The following is a 27,912-nucleotide window of genomic DNA, read 5'->3' on the forward strand; positions in this document are numbered from 1 at the left end:
CTCTAGTTTTGGCAACTCAATTAAATTCTCATTCTTCATGGCAAACACTCAAGTAGTAAACTTACAAAGAATTCTGAGAATCTTGATTAACTAGTTCATCTCCTGTAGCATTACACATGGCGGGCTGGATTTTATAATCTTGCTGCTGATCTTGACGGCGAGATGAAAAAAGAGAGCCACTGCAATCCTCCGTGCGGTGGCTATTTGCATCCCTGGGGCGGGCCAACCCCCCCAATCATGTGAAGGAGGCGGGCTGTCCGTCGCCGGCAATGTGTCAGCTGCCTGTGTGCAGGCGCTGATGACATTTTTAAAGGGCTGTCAGCACTACTGGCTAATTTAAGTATTTAAAGGTAAATTGATTTAAAACAAATAAATACACCTCTTGCCCTTCTCCCACCCCCCCAATAACAATTACATTTTAATTATTTGCCCTTACCCCCTAAAACACTTAGCTTTACCATCTGACCTTCCCACCCCCCACAAACTGCACAAACTTTCAACTACAGCCCTTCCCACTATTCCCTACATGACGTTAATTTGACCCTGTTTTCCCCCCCACCCCCATCCCCCCGCAGTGATAAACTTACCTCCCCCTGCCTTTCTCACCAGTGTTGCACCTCATTTCCCTGGACAGAGATCCGAAGGCACGGGAGTGCCGGCCGCCGGGCCGAAGATCACAGCAGGCTGTCAGGAGGCGACGTGAGCAACTAAATCAATCATTTTAATTTATTTAAATATTCAAATTGGGGTTCCGTCGCTGAGCGGCACGGGGGTCACCAAAAGGCCTCGCCGCTGTCAGTAATATTGGGCCGGGCCCTCCTGTGGTATGTGGCGGCCCTCTCCGGAGGCATTTTCCGTCCCCACTCCACCACAAAACTTGACATCGGGGGGGTGGTGGGGGTTGGGTCGGTAAAATCCAGTCTGGAAAGTGAAGACCAAATGTAGTTTTCAAGTAAAGTGGTGCTTGAAGGCAGGATATAATTAATCCAGGTTATGTAGACATAAATCAGTCCCCATATTAAAATCACGCATTCAGTCTGTATTTTTATATATTACATTGATTTTGTATTATTCCTATAGCTGAAGTATAGGAGTTTTTCTGCAGTACAGGTTAAGTGCTGGGAAATGTGAAATTGCAGCACAGTTGTGCCACCACTGATGAATGCGTGTAATTACAATGTGACAAATCAAAAAAATCAAGTCTAAACTCGCGTCCATTATAAATGTGGACATAGAAATTTATAATGCAAGTGCTCTCAGATACAAGATTTTTAATACATTACTAGTTAATCTCCCATGATGTTGCACGTTGAAGAATGAAGACCAATCGTAGTCTTCAGGTGACCAAGGATTAGAGGCCAAGGGATAATTGGACCAGCACATGCAGATTCAATTCAGTCCTCATTTTACAGTTATGTATTCTGGGCTTTTATATTTCCATGATAGATTTTTGTTATAATGGAAACTGCCCATTTAAGCTATATCCAGTCTTAATTACATCATGGTTTTTACTGCAGCATATCTACTGGGGGACAAGTTTCCATAAGCAGTTTCCATTATAAATCTGGAAGCCAGAACTTATCATGGAGAAAGTTTTCAGGAAGTGCATGTAGGTATAAGATTGTTCATTTAATACTAGTTGATCTCCCATGTTATTGCACACAGTAAGAAAGAATAGAAGAATTCTGTCCATTAACACCCTCTCTGCACTTTGTCTTTCAATACACCATTAACATTCCATTTGCCTTTGCTCCATGACCTTCTGGTCAGTTATTCTCTGTGACCCTGTCCTATCAACACCTTGCCTTTTGATATCTCTTGCCCCACCCCTGCTTTATTTGCTTAAAACCTATTACATTTATAACCTTTGCCAGTTCTGACGAAGGGTAACTGACCTGAAATGTTAACTCTGCTTCTCTCTCCACAGATGCTGCCAGACCTGCTGAGTATTTCCAGCATTTCTTGTTTTCCTTGTTTTTATTTCAGATTTCCAGCATCTGCAGTATTTTGCTTTTGTTATTATATAAGAAAGAATATGGTCTTATTACCAATTTCTGCTGTCCTTGTGTTCAAAGGTTGTTTAGCATAGTGTGTCAGGAAATACAGCCACCAGTGGTTGCAGGGTGGATCGCTGAGAAAATGTATCCTTGACCAGCCCTTCATCATCTCTTATTCAGTACTACCCCTACTTCTTCCCCACTGAACAACCCACAGAACATCTTTATCCTCTCCTCCACCGATGCTCTGCTGTCATTCACCTCACCTGTAACCCTCCAACCTCTCGACCTCATTTTCCCTAAGAGTAGGTGGTGAGACGTTAGATCCCCCCTCACACTCCGTTTTCCTCTTCCCCTTTCCCTGCCATGCTATTTTCCCGTTTCCCTCAAAAATGCTTTGTTTTCTTTCAAAATTCAACTTGCTTTTTAAAATAAGATTAGAACAAATTTCTCTTTATTTGCATCTTTCTTATGGTGGTTCCGTCATTTAGGAATCTCTGTCTCACAGGTGGAAGCAATAAGCATTGACATTTCCTGTCAGTAAAACACAGGTGTCTCAAGAGCTTTGTTTTTTTTTTAAAAGCTGAGAATTCTGTGTGTTTTTAAAGACTGAAAAAAAGGATTTTCTGTGAACACTGAATGCTGAAACCTGGCGTTCAAACTGAGTGCATAGACTGCAAGGCACCTGTTTCTAAGCAGCTCAACAGGGAAGTAGCAAGATGATTTATGGCTGTCACATGACTTATTGTCAGAGTTGAAGTTTCTATTGCTAGACTGCTATTTCAAAACCCAAGTAGACCTGTTACAACACCCTTTGCTGAAAGATATGTGTGATGCCTGCTGCAGACGAAGTGCCATGAATGCCTACCCATCACAGACTGTTCATCAACCTCCCCTGGAGAGCTTTCAAGTGGCATCTGACTATTCGACTCTGGGACACCTCACTGACCTGGAAATATCCTACCAGAACATTACAACCCAGTTATTTTATTTATTCCGAAGGAACAGTTGTAAAGAGAAAAGCCTCTTTCCCTGGTTAACTGTTTTTTGAATGTATGTGTGTGTGCGTGAGGATTAGGAAGAATAAGGAGTAAAAACATCTTTTCATATATATATTTATCTCATTATTGCTTAAAACTTAGTTTATTAATAAATAGTTAATTTTATATTGTTTAAAGAAACTAGGTTTGGTGTGCTTTGTTCTGGGGGACAAATAGAGTTTTTAATTTGGCTATTTTCTGGTAGGTGGGAAACTTTACTAATTTGTTGTGACCTGTGGAGTAGTGGGACTGAATTAACAGTGCATTACTCCGCCTTGATCGTAACATATTAATTGGGGGCACTTGCGGAATTCAAATCCAATGCTAATTACGTTAATTGTGAGGGGAGTAATAATTTGAAAGAGAAAAAATAAAAGTACCAGTTTTCCTGTATAATAGGGTAAAGGCTGTACCATCGGAATGGTATTAGCAATTGCTGCAGCTTCTCTGGGAAAGGAGGATATGTCCCTCAGTGACTTGGAAACCTTAACTGAGATTAAACTAAAAGATCTGGCAGCACAATTGGGGTTAGAATTGAAATCAGGTGCTAAAAAAGCCGAGATAATTGACATAATAGCTCAACATTTCAAATTGGAAGAAGAAGAGAAGATAGTAAGTCAGGGGGTAATGTATTGGAATTGGCTAAGATTCTGTTAGAAATGAAAAAACTGGAGCTTCAACAGGAAAAAGAAAAAGCAATAGCAATAAGAACACTTAAATGGGAAAAAGAGAGAGCTTTTCAGAGAGAAAGTGAAAGAGCAGAAAGGGAATTTAAATGAAGAGAGATGAAACCAAGACAAAAGGGTAGTCTTGACTCCAGGGAAAATTATAGTCAGGAAGAATCTGAATCCAGCCCAGGACCCAGCGCAAAGCTGTTTAAATTTATCCAAGCTGTCCCTAGGTTTTGAGGAAAGGAACGTAGAGGGGCATTTTTCATTTCTTTAAAAAAAAAATAGCCAAGCAAATGAAATGTCCAAAGGAAAGCTGGACGCTGCTTATGCAAAGTAGGTTGATTGGCAGAGCTCATGAAGTTTATGCCATGCTTCTAAAGAGGCTTCTGCAGATTATGGGATGGCAAAAAAGGCTATTCTCGCTGCGTATGAGTTAATCCCTGAAGCTTACCGACAGAAGTTTTGGAACCTATGGAGATAGGCTGGGCAGACGTAAATAGAATTTGAGAGAGTAAATCAATTAATTATGATCATTGGACATGGGCAGTATGGTTTGAAGCCATGTATGAGAACCTTGGAGAACTGAGTCTCTTGGAAGAGTTTAAAAATTCAATCCCTCCAGTAGTGAGAACTCATGTAGAGAACCAGAATGTTTTAAAAGCCAGACAAGTAACGGAAATCGCTGATGATTTTGAGCTTGTGAATAAGCCGAAACCTTTTGTCGTCACCCCCACAAACCCGAGAAGGATAGACTGTGAGAGAATGAAAGGAAAGCGAGATGCCGGGGTCAAGAAGGAATAGCTGGGAATGCCCCAGGATCTCCTCCTCAGGCCAGAAAGGAAGGTGCTGAGGGTAGAAGTGAGGTTCACAAGCCGAAGTGTTATCATGGCCACAAGGTTGGACGTCTTCACTCAGAATGCTGGAAGTTGCGACGTAAACCCATGGGATTTGTTGGGATATACAAAACTAATGCAGAGAAAGAGGCGCTGACTGAGAGTACAGCAGACCAGACTGTAGCTTTAATGGCAGCTGTAAAATCAGATACAGAAACCAAAGCGAGTGTAGAGGTTGAGAATTAGATACCTGAAAGTTACAATGAATTCTTTTCAAAAGGAAAATAACTCCATATCCCTCAAGTGAGGCAGACAAACCTATCATTATACTCAGGGATACAGGAGCAACCCAGACTCTTTTTTGCTGGGGAAAGGTATAACATTTCCACCAGAGAGTGAACTGAACACTAAAGTTTTAGCTAATGGTATTGACAGGGAGTATATACCCGTACCTTTTGTATCGAGTGCACCGAGAGTGTGACCTAATATTTGGGATGGTATCTGTAGGAGTTGTTCATAGTTTGTTGATAGAGGGGATTGACCTATTCCTCGGGAATGTTTGGCTGGAGCAAGAGCATCAGTTTCTCCTGTAGTTACAGAGAAACCAAGTGAAGTTAAAGAAATGGAACAATTACAGGAACAAGTTCCAGGAATATTTCCTGCGTGTGTAGTAACCCGAGCAATAGCTAAACAGGTTCTATTGTCGGAGGTAAAATTGGCACCACAAACAAATAGCTGAATATCTGAAACTTTCCTTGGGGATTTAGATAATCCAAATGAGATGTTTAACAAATCTTCTTTAATCGCAGCACAACAAGCTAATCCAGAGTTACATAAAATAGGCCAGTCAGCTCTGACAGAAGCTGAGGCGAAAGGAGTTCCAGAAGGCTATTATGTTGAAGACAGGGTTCTGAGGAGGAAATGGAGACCTGTGGACAAAGACTGGACGGTTGCCTGACAGGTAGTGATACCACCTAAATATCTCCAGGAATTATTAAGGTTTGGACATGACATTCCTCTAGCAGGATCCACGGGGATCTGGAAGACCAAATCATGTATAAGTCAATATTATTACTGGCCAGGCCTTGCAAAGGATGTGAGGCAGTTTTGTAGGACATGCCATTCATGCCAAATGGTGGGAAAACTGCAACCTACCATAAAACTGTTAGCAGGGTATTGGTAGACTGTATAGGACCCTTGTCAAAAGCAAAAGCAGGACATCAATATATACTCACTATCATGGATATAGCTACTCAATTTCCAGAGGCCATTCCTTTAAGGACAATTACTGCCTAAGTAGTAATGGGAAAGTTAACCCAATTCTTTACAAGATATGGATTATCACTTGACGTTCAATCGGATCAAGGTTCTAATTACGTGTCAAGAAGTCATGGCCAATTTGGGTATCAAACAGTTAAAATCCTCAGCATATCACCCACAGACACAGGGAGCTTTGGAAAGGTACCATCAAACTCTCAAAACAATGATTAGAGCATACAGTCACGAATATCACCATGATTTGGATAAAGAGCTAGACTTCTTTTTATTTGCCACTAGAGATTCACCGAAGAAGTCTACAGGTTTCAGTCCTTTTGAATTGGTTTATGGGCAAGAAATAAGAGGTCCTCTAAAACTCACCAAAGATAGGTTCTTAGAACAAAGGAATGACTCTTCAATACTAGACTATGTATCTGTGTTCTAGGAAAGGCCCACGAAAGCTTGCAATATGGCTCAGGAGCCCCTTAAAGCAGCCCAAGCCAATATGAAAAAATGGGCAGACAAGAATGCACAGACCCGAAATTTTCAACCAGGGGATGAAGTATTGGTATTATTACCTTTACAGGGGGAACTATTAAAAGCGCGGTTCAGTGATCCGTATAAAGTGGTCAAAAGAGTGGGTAAGGTAAATTACTTGATTGACACCCCTGATCTCCGGAAAAGGAATTGGCTGTGTCATCAATATTATTGCAGGGAGGAGGATAAGCCAGTACAGGTGCGTCGGGTGATAGGGGAAGATAAGAATGAAAGGAATAGTGAGGATGAGGCAGAAGGAGGCCTGGACAATTCTCAGATTGAACCTCCTACTATCTGGTTAGCTAATACAGAATGGCTAGGAAAATTGGACAACATGCTTTCGTACCTCGATGCAGAATAACGAGAAGACCTAACAAGGCTACTCACAGCATTTAAAAGAGTCTGTATAGATAAGCCATGATGTACAACCTTAGCGCCACATGATGTGGATGTAGGGGAATACTCTTGCCTTTGCGTCAGAAGGTTGCGTGTTAAAGTCCCATTCCAGGACTTGAGCACAAAAACCTAGGCTGACACTCCAGTGCTGTACTGAGGGAGCGCTGGAGTCTCAGAGATACCATCCTTTGGATAAGACATTAAACTGAGGGCCCATCTGCTCTCTAAGGTGCACATAAAAGATCCCATGTGGCACTATTTTAAACGAGCAGGAGAGTTATCACCAGTGTCCTGACTATTATTTATCTCTTAATCAACATTCCCAAAAAAAGATTATTTGGTCATTATCACATTGCTGTTTTTGGAAGCTTGCTGCGTGAATATTGTCTGCTGTGTTTCCTATGTTACAACAGTGATTACATTTTAAAAGTGCTTCATTGGCTGTAAAGTACTTTGGGGGGGGGGGGGGGGGTCCTGTGGTCTTGAGAAGTGCTATATAAATGCAAGTCTTTTTTCAAGTACTGAAGACATTAAAAATGCAAAAGGAATTGAATGGATACATGTAATTGTGTTATTGTGAAATATGTACTTTTAATTTAAAAAACATGTTAGTTAAATTCTTATTTTGGTCATTATAGCTATTTCAGTTACTGATGAGGGGGAAAAGATCAAATGAAAAAAAATCAGAAAACATTTTGATTTTAAGAGAATTGTGGGAACATGGTGGCCAGGTGTGACAAAAGTACTGTAGACATAGATTATAGATGGACTGCAGCAGTTCAAGAAGGCAGCTCACCAACGCCTTCTCAAGGGCAATTAGGGATGGGCAATAAATGTTGGCCGAACCAGAGATGCCCACATCCCATGAAGAATTATATTCTGAAATTGTCAATAATATATATTGTGAATTCTAATACCTTTTGAATATTTCTGCTTGTGCGGAATACATTAAAGAATTATTGAACAGACATATATAGATCTCATATTTCTTTGACTTGCAGATGAATAGCGAGGCAAAGCAGAGAAGGGTAAGTTCTGATTTCTTTTGGCATTTGTTGCTTCCAAAATAAAAAGTTGTGAAAATTAAGTTAGATGTTTTTGTTCCAAAACATAAAAAAATGTCTAGTTTAGTATAGTCCTATAGAAGTTGCTGACCAGTCACAGGAATGGCTATATGACACCATTCTAGCTACATGATGTTTTACACCTCCTCCTGAGGCCCCCAGCATCACAGATGCCAGTCTTCAGCCAATCTGATTCACTCCACGTGATATCAAGAAACGGCTGAAGGCACTGGATACTGCAAAGACTGCCCTGACAACATTCCGGCAATAGTACTGAAGACTTGTGCTCCAGAACTAGCTGCGCCCCTAGCCAAGCTGTTCCAATACAGCTACAACACTTGCAATAGCCCAGGATTGTCCTGTCCACAAAAAGCAGGACAAATCCAACCCAGCCAATTACCACCCTATCAGTCTACTCTCGATCATCATCAAAGTGATGGAAGGGGTCATTGACAGTACTATCAAGCGGCACTTGCTCAGCAATAACCTGCTCAGTGACACTCAGTTTGGGTTCCAACATGGCCACTCAGCTCCTGACCTTATCAGAGCATTGGTCCAAACATGGACAAAAGAGGTGAACTCAGAGGTGAGGTGAGAATGACTGCCCTTGACATCAAGGCAGCATTTAACCAAGTATGGCATCAAGGATCCCTCGTAAAAATGGAGAATCAAGGGGAAAATCCTCTGCTGTTTGGAGTCATACCTAGCACAAAGGAAGATGGTTGTGGTTGGAGGTCAATCATCTCAGTCCCAGGACATCACTGTTGGAATTCCTCAGAGTAGTGTCCTAAGGCCCAACCATCTTCAGCTGCTTCATCGATGATCTTCCCTCCATCATAAGTTCAGAAGTGGGGATGTTCGCTGATGATTGCACAATGTTCACCATTCGCGACTCCTCATATATTCAAGCAGCTCATGTCCAGATGCAGCAAAACCTGAACAACATCCAGGCTTGGGCTGATAAGTGGCAAGTAACATTCGCGTCAGACAAGTGCCAGGCAATGACCATCTCCAACAAGAGAGCATCTAACCATCTCCCCTTGCCGTTCAATGGCATTACCATCACTGAATCCCCCACTATCAGCATCTTGGAGGTTACCATTGACCAGAAACTGAACTGGACTATCCACATAAATGCTGTGACTACAAGAGCAGGTCAGAGGCTAGGAATTTTCACCTCCTGACTGCCCAATGCATATCCACCACCTACAAGGCACAAGTCAGGAGTGTGATGGAATATTCTCCATTTGCCTGGATGGATACAGCTCCAACAAGGCTCAAGAAGTTCAACACCATCCAGGACAAAGCAGTCCACTTGATTGGCACCCCAACGTTCACTCCCTTTATCACTGAAGTACCGTGGCAGCAGTACCATTTACAAGATGCACTGCAGCAACTCACCAAGGCTTCTTCGACAGCACCTTCCAAACCCATGAGCTCTATAACCTGGAAGAACAGGGGCAACACCACCACCTGCAGGTTCCCCTCCAAGCCGCACACCATCCTGACTTGGAACTATATCTCCACTCCTCTACTGTTGCTGGGTTAAAATCCTGGAATTGCCTTCCTAACAGCACCGTTGGTGTACCGACACCCCAAGGACTGCAGTGGTTCAAGAAGGCAGCTCACCACAACCTTCTCGAGGGCAATTCGGGATGAGCAATAAATGCTGGCCTAGCCAGCGACGCCCACATGCCATGAACGAATAAAAAAAAAAGTAGGTAAATGTATTCACGTGTATATTTACTTAAACTTTTACCATCAGTCAGTGTGAAGCCTTGGAGTTTTTTCATCAATCTTTGGAATTATATCACAAACCTATCAGACACAATACATCTCAGTGCAGCTTCTCGGTTCCTATCCAACAATTGACAGTTTGCCTTTATCAGATTGAATGCAACGAGATAACACAACGAGATATGCGAAAACCGCCTATGCTCTCCATCTAGAATGTGGTTGTATACTACTTTCCCTTTGCCATGACATGTCCTGCTGCAACATCATTTATTGGTTGGACTTGTTTTCTTTTGCTGGCCTGAAGCAGTTATTCCAGTTGGTCAATCTGACCAGTCTGACGTCTCCCTTCTCCATACAATGCTGCTACTGTTTCCATGGTGTTGAAATTGCCATTTTCACCTGTGCTATCGTTTTAGCAGATAGCCAGTAAGCAGTGACCAAAGAAGTAAAGCACACGCAATGATCAAAAACATTCACACAATCTGCTTTTCATCTTACCATTTACCAACGACCATCCAAAAAGGTTGAACTATGCATTAAATACAGTGTGAATATGAATATTGTGATTACATGCCCAACAGTGTCTATTACTGATTTTATTATTAACTACTCCAAAAGACTTGCAGGTTGATAGGTAAATTGGCCATTGTAAATTGCCCCTAGTGTAGGTAAGTGGTAGGATAATGGTGGGGATGTGGTAGAGAATAGGTAAATTGGCTGTTGTAAATTGCCTCTAGTGTAGGGAGGTGATAGGGAATATGGGATTACTGTAGGGTTAGAATAAATGGGTGGTTGTTGGTCGGCACAGACTTGGTGGGCCGAAGGGCCTGTTTCAGTGCTGTATCTCTAAAATAAAAAAAAAATAAAAATATGGGATTAATGTAGGATTAGTATAAATGGGTGGTTGTTGGTCGGCACAGACTCGGTGGGCCGAAGGGCCTGTTTCAGTGCTGTATCTCTAAATAAATAAATAAATACTCATCTGGATTCCCAATTAGTCACACGTGGCAAGTGGCTAACAAATTGGGCAACCCTGGTCTAGCTGACGTTTATTTTATTTTGTGGTATTATTGAATTTTGATGTGACTAGTGGTGTTCCACAAGGATCTGTTCACTGTATTCATTAATGGCTTAGACAATGGGATAGAAAGCCACATATCCAAATTTGCCAATGACACAAAGATAGGCAGCATTGTAAGCAGTTTAAATGGAAGCATAAAATTGCAAAGTGCTATTGATAGATTAAGTGAATGGAAACAATGTGGTAAATAGATTTCAATGTAGGCAAATGTGAGGTCATTCACTTTGGAGCGAGAAAGAATAGAACAGGGTACTTTGCAGATGATAAGCTAAAAACATTGGAGGTTCAAAGAGATTCAGGGGTCCAGATATATGGACATTTGTTAAAATGTCATAAACAGGCTAATGGAATGCTGAAATAAAAACAAGAAATGCTGGAACCACTCAGCAGGTCTGGCAGCATCTGTGGAAAGAGAAGCAGAGTTAACGTTTCGGTTCAGTGACCCTTCTTCGGAACATTATTTTAATGGAATACTGGCCTTTATATCTAGAGGACGAGAATACAAGGGGGTAGCTATATGCTTCAGCTATACAAAGCCATACCTGGAATACTGTGAGTAGTTCTGGGCACCACACCTTCAGAAGGATATATTGGCCTTGGAATGAGTGCAGTGTGAGTAAATTATAAAACGTGAATACACAAACTAGGGTTGTATTCCTTTGAATTTCAAAGATTAAGGGGTGATTTTATTGAAGTTTTTAATATATTAAGGGGAATGAATGGGGTAGATAGAAACTATTTCCACTGCTTGGAGAGTCGAGGTCTTGTCATAAATTAGAGCCAATTGTTCAGGAGTGAAATTACGGAATATTACTGCACACAATGAGTGGTAGAAGCTTGGAACTCGCTTCCATAAATGGCAATTGATGCTAGATCAATTGTTAATTTTAAATCTGAGATTCATAGATTTTTCTTAACCACTGGTAATAAGGCACATGGGACAAAGGCACATGGAGTTAGGTCGCAGATCAGCCATGATTCACTAAATAGAGGAACAGGCTCGAGGGGCAGAAGCTCCTGTTTCAGTGCTCCCATTTCGTGCCTCTTAAAATATGCAGTGTTTTATTTCTTTTTTCCTCTATTTTTAATTCACACATTAGATCCCTTCAAGGCAAGTATTGGTCCAAAACTGAGAATATGGATATTAGATCTGTCTCCAGGACTCTGCTAGTGACACTAGAATTGGCTGCTATGAGGTGTGCAACCGTGGCCAGGGTTGCCAACTGTTTTTTTTTTACTTTTCCTTGCTGTAAGGCCTGGCAGTCTAACTGAGTTCAGGATGTCAAAAATGTACTTTAAAAACTGTTGCTTGTTATAAGTTATCTTCTGCCATGTTAATTTGTCCCTCCTCACCCGCCATTTGCCGATTGAGAATATATGTAAATGACCTGTTTCTATGTTTCCACCAACAGCATTCTTAAACTGACCAACTAAGAGCTTTGCAAAATTATTACCAATTAATTTTCACCCTGGAGATTCCCTCCCTTCCTCAACAGAGTGCCTCACTTCCATTCATATCTTTCTTACATTCCATAGCTAAAATCAGGCATGGTTGGGTAATCATGAGGAGGAATAGTATGCAAAGGAGCAGAATTAATACACGAGGATGCTCTGACATTATATAGTGTATTAGGCACTACATGTTTATGGGTAGTGTGAAGAATGATTGAATGGACACGACTATTTTCTCTTGTTGCAAATTTTGTAGCCTTACACCCCTGAGCCCCATTGTGGATCCTTGCTGTCTTATCTGCAGCATGTGAAATGGGCTGGGTAAGTGACTGTACCAAAGCTGCAGCTTGCTCAATTCCAACTCTCCCACTGCCACTTTATTTAAATGAACAATCATGATAGCGTAGGAATGCTATTCTCCTAGAAATGAATAATAGCATCAAAAAAATCTTGCCCCCTTATGTTCATGCACCATTCTCTCTCTTCTGTAATTCGTGAGTTGAAATGCCACTTTGGAGATATTGCAAAATAATATAGAGAATAATTGGTGTGGGAGTAACAAAGCTTTAACTTAATATCATGCCCTAAGATAATGGCCGGAATTTTTCGCTTACCAGTGGCCCCGGGGCCGATCCGTCCAAAGCGGATCAGGCCCCCGATCCCACTCCGCGTCACTTGGCCGCCGGCATCACGCGCTGATCAGCTAATCAGCGGGCCCGCGGCATAACTCTGAAAAGAAATGGCGCGCGCGGGTGGGAACCTCAGCATCATTGGGGGTGGGGCCACATATGCAGAAGGCTGATTGTAAGCCCTACATAAAGGATTACTGATTTGAAACAGAACATTGAGTTCCCCATTTAATTTAAAGGAAGATACAACTGTGTTAAGGTCTGGAGATTTCAAAGGCTCCATTCATTGAAACCAAGAAAGACTGGGAGCCAAAAATATTGCTGTTAGAGGTGATGGAGGTGGAGCAGTTGCGTTACCCGCCCCCTGATTTTCTGACTATTCACTGCAGGTCCTCCTCCAGGCCGTTGAGGAGAGGAGAGACATTCTGTTCAGCTCAGATGGGAGAAGGAGACCTTCCGAAGACCAAGAGGGCCTGGCTGGAGATTGCAGAGGAGGTCAGCAGCCGAGGCGTTGTGAGGCATACACAGATGCAGTGCCGCAAGCGCCTCAATGACCTGCTTCGCTCTGCCCGAGTAAGGGGCATTCCTCATTCATCTAATAGGTTATGTGCCAAGGGAGGTTTTTTGTGTACCCATGATGCAATGTGGAAGCCCTGTATGATCAATGCCTGGCTGCTGCCTTGACATGGGACGCATGATGGGCAAGTCTGAGATGAACACTGATGCTATGGTGTTAAAGTTGCGCCCAACACTGTCACAGCAGTGAAATGCAACACCAACCCTTTGGGTGGACAGCGTCATATGCCATCGACTATGTATAAAATAAGTATCTTTGTTTATTCAGGAAAAGAGGGCACACAATGCCCGGGAGTGGTCACGTGCTGGTGGTGGCATAGCCACCCAGGCATTCCTCACCAGGATGGAGGAGAATGCCTTAACTATAGCAGGGGAGGAAGAAGGACGCGCCGTGGCAGATGGCGAGGCCGGTGTACCTGGCCATGAGAGTGAGTGTTCCTGAATGTGGTGTAACACCTCATTATTGGGGGGGGGTGGTGGATGGTGAGTGGTGAGGCTGCACTACTGTGCCAATGATTTGGTGAATGTCAAATGCGCTGAATGTTGCCCTCAATTGTAACATCATCCAGATGTAACCATGCTGGAGGTATAAACTTGTGCTTAACTCTGGATTGATGATGAAACTGATCACAATGCTTTTCCCAACAGGTGAAACCCAGCATGTGCCAGGAAGCGTTACCGTTGCCCGACCATCCACCTCTGAGGTGGAGGAGGGTGCCTCAGAGGGTGCACCGTCACATCATCGCGACGCACCAAGTACCACAGCAGATACTGACACGTTGGTTGGGATGACTGTGTCTGGGGAATCAATGTTACATACTGGTGTGAGCACAGCACAGTTGCCAGGCCAGGCACCAGAGGCAGAATCGGCTGATGCATCACACACTAGGACGAGAGTGGGATGCCATGCCAGTGCAGAGCCGAAAGCTGATGACATGCCTCTGAGATCATCCTTTCGTCGGGCGATGTTGCAGGTGCAGAATGCGGTCCATGGAAATCTGGCGGAGTTGTCTGAGACGTTGCGCGCTATGACTCATACTCTGGAGACATCCATCCAGAGGATGAGTTCAGCAAACTCACAGGCATTTGAACATCTGGCTTCCTCCGTTGATAGACTGGTGGCTGCAATTCGGGACCTCAGAGCAACTGTGGCCTCCCTGGACCAGAGCATCAGAGAGCATAATCTGATGCGACTGCGTCAGGTTGAGGACACTCAGCGCTCTGATGCCACCATTGAGGACCACCGGAGCCTCACGAGGGCACAGGGGCAGCAGATTGCATATGGGAGCTCCTGTCACAGCGCTTCTGATGCATTCTGCAGCTCCTTGCTCCCTCTGCCAGGGACATGTGAACCGCTAAATCCTGGGGTGATAGAGGGTGCTCATGATATTTGTCATGAGAACCCTGAGATGCCAGGGCCCTCACAGCCGCGAGCATGCAGCGGACGTCTGCCCAAGTCATCAAAAGCAGGGCGGCAACAAGATCAGCCACCTGCCTCTGGTAAGTCTGGTAGCGAGGGATCATGTACATGAATGAGCACGCGTAAACGGATTAAGAAAACACTTTAATTTCACTACTGGTGCACTGGGTGACTTGAACTACATTTATTTCATTTGTAAAACAATAGTGTTTGATTAAATTGGAGATTTTATCATTGGACATGTCATTCCTGAAGTCAGATATTACATAGTTAGTCAACTCAAGTTGTCTCAAATGTGAGGCCACACACTTGGGTCGCGTCCCTCATGATGTGATGGATTGGTTATTCGCTTTGTCTCACCCCCTAAAGGTTAGAGATTTTGCACTGTCAGATCCTCACAATGATTAATGTCATAAAGCAGATTGAAATGTGTGAAGATTTATATCATTTCAACTGAAACGCATTCCTATTAGAGATTCCCTTGTTTCTCTAGCACGTAGAGCCAAGTTACATTCAGCTTCCTCTCCATGATCATCATTAGACTGATGCCCACCTTCCTCATCAGAAACGTTGTCATCATCTGATGACACATCGCGCTGACATTGATCATCCTCTAGGACATCTTCATGCTCAATTGCCAGGTTACGCAAGGCACAGTAGACGCCAATGTTTCTGGAAACCCTCGACGGTGCATACTGCAGTGATCCACCAGAGTGGTCAAGACACCTAAATCTCATCTTTAGGAGGCCTATAGTTTGCTCGATTGTCACTCTGGTGGCCGCATGGCTCCCGTTGTATCATTCCTCCGCCTCACCCCATGTTTCCTCATTGGTGTCATGAGCCATGTCTTCAGACAATAACCCCTGTCGCCAAGTATCCATCCCTTCATTCTGTGTGGAGGACTGAAAATTGCAGGCACCTGTGAGTTGTGGAGAATGAAAGAATCATGACAACTCCCAGGGTAACGTGCACATACCAGCATGATTCACTTCCGATGATCACAGAGGAGCTGAACATTCATTGAATGGAATCCCTTGCGGTTCATGAATGCCCCCGACTGTCCAGCTGGTGCTCTAAGGGCCACATGAGTACAGTTTATCATGCCCTGTACCATTGGGAAGCCGGATATAATGTTGAAGCCTCTGGCTCTCTCAACCTGACTGGTGTTGTCCGTCTTGAACGTGATGAAATGGTCAGCACGTTGAAACAATGCATCAGTCACAACCTTTATGCAATGGTGCGCTGCTGATTGTGAGACACCGCACAAGTCTGCAGCTGAGGCTTGGAAGGAGCCAGACATATAGAAGTTAAGAGCTAATGTGACCTTTAGAGCGACTGGCTTTGGATGGCCACCGAGACAGTTTGATGTAACATCCACTGCCAGCATCTCACAAAGAGATGTGACAGTCTCCCATGACAGCCGCAGTCGTCTTCTGCACTGGCGTTCTGACAGCTGCAGGTAGTTCAGATGCGGTCGGTATGCCCTTACTACTGGGTAGGCACGTCACCTGACATTTAGTCACTCCCGGGCGACTCTGCGAGCTACTCTCCCTCCAACAGCACGAGGATGCACTGGTGCAGCTTGCTGTACGTTCCCCTGACCATTTGTACTTCTGTCACTTATTGAATCACTGTCCTCCTCATATGATCCACCTCCAGAGTGAACAATTCCCAATGTTGAACAGCAGAACAAATTCTTTGACCACAGGTAATAGCTTCCAGCTTTTGTGACTGGCTCACTTCAGGTACTTCTTTCAGGCAATAACTAATATTACATGGGTCCCTATCAGCAGTGCATAACATTCAAATTAAACCTTCTGCACAACCTGCAAGTTACAACCCTTGTTAGGATACACAAATAACATCAGCATGAATAAAGTTCAATAAATTCATTTTTACCTCCAGCTCCCTCATGAATCAATTCCTGCCGCCCTTTTGAGCCTGTCGGCTTCCCAACAAGCCCCACGACCCGATTAATGGCTGTAAAATCAGATACGTAGCGTAAATTCTCTGTCAAAGGGATTCTGAATTACCTTAAGTACTTCTCAATTGATGTTAGTCAGGCGGCGAGCGCAAACTCGATCGCGCCCGACTTCCCACGCTGGTTAAATTGCGTTAGCGCGGTAATGAGGCCGGGTACCTGGCCCGATGTCTTCGCGCGCCATTTTTCCCTCCGCACAATCCCGACGAGACCCGATTCTTAACAGTAAAATTCCGGCCAATGTATCAAAACAAAAAATTACAATTCTACAGTACTCCTCACATGCAGAGTGACGTCCGAGTGCTTTACAGGTTGGTGGACACAAAGCAGGAGGGGGAAAAGGAAGAGTACGTTGAGGGGTGGAAGCACAATTGTAAAGATGGTTCTTTTGGAGGCTTTTGAAGGCAAGGAAGGAATGACAAAGTGGAGATGTAGAAGGAAGGAGTTCCAGAAGATGGATAAGAGCACAGTGGTTGAAATAATTCTCATTGATGGTGGAGCAAAGGGAATAGGAAGTAGAAAGTAGAACAATGTCAGAGGAGAAGTGGGCGCTGGATGTGGGAAGGCTGGCAAGGAGAGAGTTGGAGAACTCTAGCTTTAAGATGGTAAAGTCATAAATTAGGGTTTCAGCAATAGAGGTGAAGTAATGGCAGAGGCATGCAATATTTTGAAGGCAAAATAAAGTGGTCTTGGCAACTAATCAGATGTGAGGAAGAAAGTTGAGCTCATGATTGACCAAAAAACCTTGTTAAATAACTTTGGGTTTAGGCTAAGGTGGGAGTTCAGGAGGTTAAAGTAGCCAAGGCTGAAAACACATAGGTGTCCATGGGAGCTCAAGGTTTGGTTTTGGTTTAGTTGGTATTTATCAAGAACTTGTTCAGATCTTCATGTCAGGTGGCAGGGTGGTAATTTTAGGTGTTGGTGGAGAGATAGAGTTGAATGTCATTGGTGAGGGTGTGAAAGCTGACATTAATGCTTCCATGTAAATAATGAAGAGCCGAGGAAAGTCAGCATACACTAAATATACTGACATGGGCACAGGAGGGTGACATTGTAGTGTTTACGTTGAGATAGGTAGACTGGAACCATGAAATAACATCATTTGATTCCTTGTCCAGTCTTTTGATTTTGTCAATAATTGATTGATTTGACTTCGCACTGTTCTCTCTCCCTCCCTGCTATTAATGACTTTATAAATCAAGCATAAATACATAATTAAGAAGTGAAATTACAATTTTGGGATTATTGTGATGAAATATGAGAGGACTTTATTTTGCAGTTTGTAATAGTAGAGTGAAAATCTAGTAATTACTCCAGAAGTTTGGTGTTAGTCTGCTAATGAGTTCTATGCAATTTCAGATAAACTACCTGTTCATGAAGCGATGTGTGGAGAGTAGCCCTGTGGTGCCAATCCAGCAGCAGTGGCTGGACTCTATTCTGACTCTGGTACCTGTCTCCCTGAGAGAAGGAAAGATGAAAGAGATAATTGTACAAGAACTATTTGACGAAGTCATCGAGGACTTTGAAAAGAGCATGAAGAGATTTTTGGGTAAGTGTTTTTTAATGCAAACTGAGCATTAATATTTTATTCATCCTGGAGACCATTTAATTATTACATGCACTAGATAATAGAAAATAATATCAACTGATCACTTAAATTGTGCTGAATATCTGATCACATGAGCATTGGCACTTGGAAGAGGTACTGCAGGATCATTAGTGCCTGTAAAGCACCCCAAGGTGAGTCATCTTCAGAAAAAGATCAGTAAGGGGAGAACATTTGAGAATATTATTTTTGTTACTGTAACCAAACTTACTACGTTGGAAAGACATACCAGACAGGTGCATTTCTTTTAAAAAAAAAAAGTTAAGTAGAAATATTTGCACGGCTTACAAATGTTTAAATGACTAATTTTCCATTTAAAAAAAATATTGGGGCAGGTTTTCTGAAAAAAACTTTATAAACAGAACAAAGGCACTGGAACAGGTGCAAAAAAGATTTTCAAAGATGATACCAGAACTGTGAGGTTATACCTATCGGGAAAGGATAAACAGCCTGGGTCTCTTTTCTCTTGACCTAATAGAGGTCTTTAAAGATCTGAAGGAATTTGATAGATTAGACACAGAAGAGAGTGTTTCCTATTGCGGGGAAGAGCAAACTAGAGACCATCTATCTTAGTCACCAAGAAATCAAGTAGAGAATTCAGAAGAAGCTTTTTTGTTCAAAGTGATGAAAATGTGGCACTCCCTATCACAGGAATAGTTGAGGTGAAGAGTAATGCATTTAAGGGGAAAATGGATAAGCATATGAGGGAGAAGAAAATAAAGGGGTATGCTGATAAGATGGGACGAGGCTTATGTGAAGTATAAGCACTGACTTGGATTGGTTTGGCCAAATGGCCTGTTTTTGGGCTGCATAGTCTGTGTAATTCTATGTCTTCTGAGCAATGTATGCCATCATTAATGTGCAAATTGGTCACAACTTGTAGCGAGGAAGAGATAGCCTGTGATTTACGAATTGCCACTTCACCGATTTGCGCCACTCTGCCGTTAGCTTTGTAAAAATAGTATTTCTTGAATTTTCATGACGTTCCTGCATTCCCTGTTAATTGCCCGTTAAACTCACCACACACAGTTAATTCTAGTAATTAACAGCATATGTATCCTTTTAATTACATAATTGTTAAAAACTGCTAAGCGACCACTCTTGCCCAGAAAGTGATCAATTATAAGTGTAGAATCGCATTCCTTCAGGTTGCAAATGATTTTAGGCGATTAAAAAAAAGTTACATTTTAATATTTTGTATTTTCTTTTCCTTTGTCTCTTTTTCTCTCTCGTTTAATCCAACCTTTTTCTCTCTTTCATTTCTCTTTCTGTGTCTGATTTGAACTCATCCACTCTAATTATCCCGCCTTCTCAGTCATTCCTCTGTTCATTTCCCAATCCAAAAATCTAATTGGTTAAGGAGGTACACTATTTTCACATTCTTCACTAATGTCCCAGATGCCCGTATGCCTTGCAGCTCTGCTATCAGTTTGCACTTCTAGCCACTTTGCAACCAAAAGCGCACGAACAGCTTTTAACTAATGGGGCATGCTGCAAAATACTCTGCTCTAATAAAATCTACCTCATTGGTACAGACTTTGCAATCAGCAACCAACTAACGGCACCAGCCATTCATTACGCTTGCACTTTCCCATAGACTTTTTATGGGTTTTTGCACTGGAACTTACGGTTATTAGAAATCCAAAGCAGCATGGCACCTTCTACAGGGAAGCTGGGACCTCTGTGAACAAGGCAAGCAATTGTATATCTCCTTAACCAGATCAAATTGAAGAATCTTCGCTGAGCTTTGCAGAGTCTGTACCAGGAAGTGTAAGATAGAATAGTTAATTTAATACCCCAAATCACGTGCAGAATAAACAAAATAAATATAAAATTAAGGGAAAAATGTTTTTATTTAAATATTTAATTTTTCTAAAATCTCCAACAATTATTAAAATCTGAAGGTATGATTCTCCACAATTGTAAATGACATTTTCAATGTCAAAGAGGTTTGGTAGTAATTAAGACTTACCATGCTGTTAAAAATTCATTTACACATGAATGGACGAGCTGTAACTTTTTCTGGCATGTTTACTATGTATCTATCTGGTAACTACAGCAATGCCATGCTCTTCCATATGATACTGTTATAGCGAAGCTTCTGGAGGAGCCTGGCGACTTGGACAGCAGCTTCCCGATTTCCATGTTTAACTGCACATGCGAGTTTGCCAAAAGTTGCTGTAAAATTTACTCCTTAATAAGCTAGAACGCTGAGAGCGTCATTGTTCTTTCTACCTCAGAACAGAGCCCATTACTTTCTCTCCAGTTTACCTCCCCATGCTCTGCTCCTGAAGGCACTGACCTCCGTTCTGGGATATGGTTCCACAGCATTGGTTTCTCTGCAGTACCTTGCTCAAGTGGCAATTATTCATGTGTGAGCCTCAACAGTGAGTAATGGAAGTCTATCTGAGGAAGACATCACAGTCAAGCTTAATCCTGTCTACTGCATGCACTTTGAGCATGGTTTGCTGCCAGGGTTGGGAATGTAAGCACATTTTTCTCCCCTCCCTAATTTGGGTACAAAAATAAATCAGCAATTCTATTGCTGTCCCAGTTGAGATCAGAATTTATATACAGACTGAGGATCAAACCTGGAAATTTCTAGTTTATATTGCAATGTATTTATGTGTATGTTCTTTTCCTCATTATTTTCATCGCTTTTTTTCTCTTGATTTCTTCTGAAGATATGGCTCTTTGTTGGGGCACAGTTCCATGCCTTGTTCAAGTGACTTGACTTGACTGCCAGAATGGTCAGTCTGTTCAACTGCTGAAGTAATTGCAGCTGAAGCAGATTGTGTCTTTGCCTGATGTCAACACGTGCACTCTCCCACAGGGGCGGATACCAATCAGGAAGTAGGAAAGCTCACAAATTTTGTCATCCCTTACAAAGGACACTGAGAGCAATTGTAAACCCCTATTGCCACACAGGTTGAGGTCAGCTAACTCAACAGAGACCGGAGTTTGCATCTTGGACTTGATTTGTATAGCTTAGCTATTCATTGACTTGTTTTCTATATTTTTAAATTTAGGTACCCTCATGTTTCTATAAGTCACTTTTTAATACAAGGCAAAGCATGTTACTTTGCTTAGGGTACTCTCAGACACTTCTAAAACAACTAGTCTCTCTGGTTTCCCTCCCATCTCACCCATGCCCTCTTAAGTTCATCTCATCATGAGCCCTACATTCACTCCCTTAACCCCCATTCCATTAAACTGAAGACCACTCGACTTCCCGTCTTGGCACCCAAGCTGGTTAACATTTAAAAAGCTCTCCTGCCTCATCACTTCCTCTTAAAATAAAAACTCCTTGCCCCCTTCATCCTTACAGATTACTACCTTCCTCTCCAAATCCCTTGAATATGTTGTCATCTCCCAAATCCATGACCAATTCTACCATGGCTCCTTGATTGGAGAGATTCAACCATATGACACCAAACTGATCCTAGCTGAAGTCAAAAATTATTTTCTCTGTGACTGTGGCCATGGTGTGTTAGACCTCCTTGACCTCTTCAACCTCTCCCTTGCCTTTGACGCAGTCAGCCATTCCATCCTCCTCCGATATTCAGCTTTGTGGGACTGCCCTTACTTTGTTCCACTCTTCCCGAGCAGCTTGTAGCCAGAGCAGCTCCAGCAATGGCTTCTTTTCCAGTCGTTGTATTGTTCCCTTCTGAGTCCCTCAAGGATTAATCCTTTGATCTCTCCTCTTCCTCATCTACATGCTGCCCATTGATGACATCATGTGCAGGCATCAAGCTAGCTTCTAAATGTGCTGATCACATCCATCTCTACCCCTCCATTACTTTTCTCAAATACCTTTGTGTTGTCAGACTGCTTACCAACATCCGGTCTTGGGTAAGCTGCAATTTCCTCCAGCTTAATATTGAGAAGGCCAAAGACACCGGGCTTATTTTTCAGACCAAAGTGGCAGTCAGGAAGTGCACACACATTCTATCCATTAGTGCTCCAGCGCCATATTTGTTAAGGAATGCTGCCATCCCTCTGGACAGAAAGAAGCAGGACAAGGCAGCCACAAGGCTTTGCCCTCATGACAGATTTCTCCAGAATGCGAGGTGCCATAGACTGTACCAACATTGCCTTGCATACTCCATACAACCAGCTGGCACCTTCATCAAGAGAAAGGAATTCGTCTCCATCAATGTTCAGCTGGTTTGCGATCACAGGCAGTGCATTATGCAGGTCTGTGCCAGCAATTCTGGCAACAATCATGATACTTTTCTTCTGCGCCAGCCCTCTGTGCCGCCTTTATTCCAATCCGGCTGGGAAGTCACAATTTGCTATTAGGCAATAAGGGCTATCTATCCCTTCCGGATATGCCTCATGATTCTTGTCAGGGGCATGTGCATAACTGCAAAGCATGCCTACAATGAAAGCCATGCTACCTCAAGGAAGATCATCAAGCAAACAATCAGCAAGGTCAAGCAGTGCTTCTGCTACTTGGATACTCCACAGCTTTGCCATTTGGAAAGCCTTTACCACCATATGGTAAAGGTGCAGGAGGAAGTACAGGAGCACATTGGAAGAGGAGTACATTGTGTGCAAGCTCATGTGCAAGCTGCTCAGTTTCCTAACATTTTCTGCTATATACTATTACAAGGTCTATATTTTTGTATTAAAAAACTGAAAAAGGATTTTTCAGTGGACATTGACACTTGCAAATAGCTGAAATTTTGGATGTTTTGAAAGGAAGCTGACTTTGTATACAAGAACAGGAAAGCAGGCAATATCAAGGAAACCAGCAAGGGGGTTGACCTCCTCAGAGCAACTCTTTGAATGACAAGGGAGACGCTCTGTCTGGACATGTGACCTGTTCAGAAAGGTTTGCTTTCACTTTGTCCAACTCACTCACTTTTAAAAGGTCCAAACTGCAGGCATTTGAAATCTGGTTTTTGACCTGCCTGGAGATCAGAGAGGAAGACCCAGAAAAAGTGTTGCCTCTCTCTGTAAAGGAATCCTGCATCTCTTGAGAAGAAACTCAGTATTTCAAAGGTGGCAGATTCCTATTGCCTCCTGTTGCTGAAGAATCCCTGCATCAAGTATGGTTCCTGTTGCCTCCTGTGTTTTATGAAATCCTGAAATCTGAAGAAATATTCTGCTGCTATAAGACCTAAGAAGACTTGTTGCTACACCCCTGATGAAAGACCTATGTGAAGCCTGCTGCAGTTGACCCGTCTACCCATCAGAGGCTGTTCATCAACCTCGCCTGGTGGGACTTCGAATGGCATCCAACTATTTGACTCTGGGACACTTCACCCAATCAAAGAACGTCCGACCAGAACGTGATAACTTAAGTTATTTTATTATTCCTTTCATTCCTATGAAACAGCTGTAAACCAAAAATCCCTTTTCCCTGGTTAAACTTTTTTTTAGATGTATGTGTGTGCATGAGGGCTAGGGAAATAAGCAGCTTTTCGTATATAGAGTTATATCATTATTGGTTAAGACTTGTTTTTATAATTAATTAATGTTGTTGTTGATTAAAGAAACCTGGTTGGTGTGCTTTGTGTAATTGGCAGTTTTTCAGTAGGTGGGAAAATTTGTTGATGTGCTGTGACCTGTGGAGAAGTGGGACTGAATTAACAGTGCGCTCCTCCCGCCTCGGTCATAACAGTACCCATGAGCATTCTTTTGTAGGCTGGGCCTTCAAGGTCAGCATCTGAGTCCTCTGCAGCAGAACTTGTAAGTGAACTCTCCCTCTGGTGCGCTGGCATTTGTGGTAACCTATCCCCTGCCCTGGCTCCTGCACACTTGTGACTGATGAGTTGCCATATGCAGAAACTTCCTCTAACCTAGCCTCCAAGTTATGTATAGTGCCAGTTATGTGTAGTGCTATATATAAATGACTTTGATCTTGGAATACAGAATAGAATTTCAAAATTTGCTGATGACACCATTCTTGGAGGTGTGGCAAATAGTAAGGATGATATGAACCACCTGCAACAGGACATAGATAGGCGAGCAGAATGGGCAGAGAGGAATTTACTACTGAAAAATGTGAGATGATGCATTTTGGTAGAAGGAATAGGGAGAGGCAATATATATACTTAATGGCACAGTTCTGAAGAGTGTGCAGGAACAGAGGGACCTGGGTGCATGTGCATCAATCTTTGAAGGACATATTGAGAGAGTGGTTAGTAAAGCAGATGGGATCTTGGGCTTCTTAAATAGAGGCATTGAGTACAAAAGCAGGGAAGTTATGCAGAACCTTTATAAAGTTCTGGTTAGGCCCCAGCTAGTCACTGCACTTTAGGAAGGATGTGAGGTTCTTTGAGGAAGTGCAGAGGAGGTTTACTAAAATGGTTCCGGGGATGGGGGATTTTAGTTGCAAGGTTAGGTTGGAAAAGCTGGGGTTGTTCTCCCTGAAGCAAAGGAGATTGAAGGGAGATTTAATAGAGGTGTACAAGATTATGACAGACTTAGATAAGTTAAACAAGGAAAAGCTGTTGCCATTAACTAATGGTACAAAGACTAGGGGACACAGTTTGAAGGTTTTGGCAAGAGATGCAGAGGAAATATGATGAAAACATTTTTACACAGTGGGTGGTAATGACCTGGAACTCGCTGCCCACGAGGGTGGTGAAAGCGGAGACAATCAATGGCTTCAAAAGGAAATTGGATGGCCACTTGAAGGAAATAAACTTGCAGGGCTACGGGAATCAACCAGGGGAATGGGACTGACTGGATTGCTCTGTGGAGAGCTGGCATGGACTTGATGGGCTGAATGGCCTCCTTCTGTGCAATATATGACTCTGACTCTATCTGAGCTGATCCTTACAAGGGTGTGGTGTGTGACTATACATCTTCAGAAAGGCTGGCTTTCTCTTCCTTGGCTGGCAGATAGGCTTCCACATTTTCAGCAGCTGAAGTGAATAGAGGGACACGTTTTAGATTGTAGTGGGAGGGAGAACAGAGAGAGAGATGGGTACCGATATCATCTGCAGCTTATCATGTAGAGTGTGGGGTAAGATAGAAGTCATAAGTGACAAAGACAATTATTTAAGAAGAAACCTTGCACAAGATCTCATCCAGTGTTGCCAGTCACCACACCTCAACAGCACTTTCTTCAAGGAAGGGAGAGGGCGAATTCTTCTCCAGGCAGCTTGCTGTCTTGATTTGTGAATGACCTTCTCCTGCAAGCCAGAAGAGAGTGTCAGTAAGAGTCTTGTGCTGTGTTGAGAATATGTCTGTCTTAGTGGCATAGTTGATAATCACTGTATAAAGGTGTAAGTGACAGTTTGCATAGTATGAAACTAAAATGGCAGGGGGATGGGAACCTTTGCAAGGAGTCAGAGGAGGGGTGGGGGGGGGGGGGCGGGGGTGGGGACCAAAGACAAGAACAAAAGATAGTAAGGGGAATAAGAAAAGTGATAGGCAGAGAAATCAAGGGCCAGCATCAAACAGGGCCACAGTGAAAAATAGTGGGAAGGGGACAAGTAATGTTAAAAAGACAAGCCTTGCGGTTTTGTGCCTTAACGCAGGGAGCATTCACAGTAAAGTGGATGAATTAATCGCGCAAATAGATGTGAACGTGTATGATATAGTCGGGATTACGGAGACATGGCTGCAAGGTGATCAGGGATGGGAAATGAACATCCAGGGATATTCAGTATTTAGGAAGTACAGACAAAAAGCAAAAGGCGGTGGTGTTGCATTGCTGGTTAAAGAGGAAATTAATGCAATAGTGAGGAAGGGTATTAGCTCTGACAATGTGGAATCTGTATGGATAGAGCTGAGAAATCCTAAGGGGCAAAAAACTTTAGTGGGGGTTGTATATAGACTCCCAAACTGTAGTGGTGATGTTGGGAATGGCGTTAAACAGGAAATTAGAGATGCATGCGATAAAGGAACATCTGTAATTATGGGTGACTTTAATCTGCATATAGATTGGACACATCAAATTAGTCACAATACCATAGAGGAGGAATACTTGGAGTGTATACGGGATGGTTTTCTGGACCAATATGTTGAGGAACAAACTAGAGAACAGGCCATCCGAGACTGGGTATTGTGTAATGAGAGAGGAATAATTGACAATCTAGTGGTGCGAGACCCCTTGGGAACGAGCGACCCTAATATGTTAGAATTCTTCATCAAGATGGAGAGTGACGTAGTTGATTCTGAGACAAGGGTCCTGAATCTTAGTAAAGGAAACTACGAAGGTATGAGGCATGAGTTGGCCATGACGGATTGGGAAATGTTATTTAAAGGGATGACGGTGGATAGGCAATGGCAAACATTTAAAGAGCGCATGGATGAACTGCAACAATTGTTTATCCCTGTTTGGCACAAAAGTAAAATGGGAAAGGTAGCCAAACCATGGCTTACAAGGGAAATTAGAGATAGCATTAGATCCAAGAAAGAGGCATATAAATTCTCCAGGAAAAACAACAGACCTGAGGATTGGGAGCAGTTTAGAATTCAGCAAAGGAGGACCAAGGGATTGATTAAGAAGGGGAAATTAGAGTATGAGAGTAAGCTTGCGGGCAACATAAAAACTGACTGTAAAAATTTCTATAGGTATGTGAAGAGAAAAAGATTGGTGAAGACAAATGTAGGTCCCTTACAGTCAGAAACAGGGGAATTTATTCTGGGGAACAAAGAAATGGCTGACCAACTAAATGCAAACTTTAGTTCTGTCTTTACAAAGGCGGACACAAATATCATACCAGAAATATTGGGGAACACAGGGCTTAGTGAGAGAGAGGAACTGAAAGAAATCAGTATTAGTAGAGAAGTGGTGTTAGGGGAATTGATGGGATTGAAGGCCGATAAATCCCCAGGGCCTGATGGTATGCATCCCAGAGTACTTAAGGAAGTGGCTCTAGAAATAGTGGATGCATAGATGGTCATCTTCCAAGATTCTATAGACTCTGGAACAGTTCCTACAGATTGGAGGGTAGCTAATGTAACCCCACTATTCAAAAAGGGAAGTAGAGAGAAAGCAGGGAATTATACACCAGTCAGCTTGACGTCAGTAGTGGGAAAATTCTACAGTCCATTATCAAAGATTTTATAGCAGAGCACTTAGAGAACAGTGGTAGAATCGGGCAAAGTCGGCATGGATTTACGAAAGGGAAATCATGCTTGACAAATCTTCTAGAATTCTTCGAGGATGTAACTAGCAGAGTTGATGAGGGGGAGCCAGTTTGGACTTTCAGAAGGCTTTCGACAAAGTCCCACATAAGAGATTAGCATGTAAAGTTAAAGCTCATGGGATTAGGGATAGTGTATTGCGACGGATAGAAAATTGGTTGGCGGACAGGAAACAGAGTAGGGATAAATGGGTCTTTTTCTGAATGGCAGGCAGTGACTAGTGGGGTACTGCAGGGATCGGTGCTAGGACCCCAGCTATTCACAATATACATTAATGATTTAGATGAGGGAACTAAATGTAATATCTCAAAATTTGCAGGTGACACAAAACTGGGTGGGAGGGTGAGTTGTGAGGAAGATGCAGAGAAGCATCAGGGTGATTTGGACAAGTTGTGTGAGTGGGCTAATGCATGACATATGCAGTATAATGTGGATAAATGTGAGGTTCTCCACTTTGGTAGCAAAAACAGGAAGGCAGATTATTAGCTGGATGGCTATAAACTGAGAGGGGAATATGCAGCGAG

At 42.8% G+C, this 27,912-nt stretch overlaps 1 protein-coding gene across 4 annotated transcripts in view; it reads left to right on the plus strand.

Moving 5' to 3' along the window:
* The window catches only part of dnah12 (dynein, axonemal, heavy chain 12), a 379,348-nt gene that overhangs the window by 19,065 nt on the left and 332,371 nt on the right, over nucleotides 1-27,912 (plus strand). Inside the window, exons 1-3 of one of the 4 annotated variants that reach the window (XM_068051690.1) lie at nucleotides 1,519-1,609; nucleotides 7,733-7,759; nucleotides 18,031-18,220. In XM_068051690.1, coding sequence (XP_067907791.1) covers nucleotides 7,733-7,759; nucleotides 18,031-18,220 — 217 coding nt within the window. In that variant the 5' untranslated portion in view covers nucleotides 1,519-1,609. Of the gene's footprint in view, nucleotides 1-1,518; nucleotides 1,610-5,483; nucleotides 5,503-7,732; nucleotides 7,760-18,030; nucleotides 18,221-27,912 lie in introns of those variants that run through there. The other 3 variants (XM_068051692.1, XM_068051688.1, XM_068051689.1) reach the window with 3 other exon arrangements.

This window comes from Heterodontus francisci, chromosome 19 (assembly GCF_036365525.1).
Source record: "Heterodontus francisci isolate sHetFra1 chromosome 19, sHetFra1.hap1, whole genome shotgun sequence".
Classification (NCBI taxonomy): Eukaryota; Metazoa; Chordata; class Chondrichthyes; order Heterodontiformes; family Heterodontidae; genus Heterodontus; species Heterodontus francisci.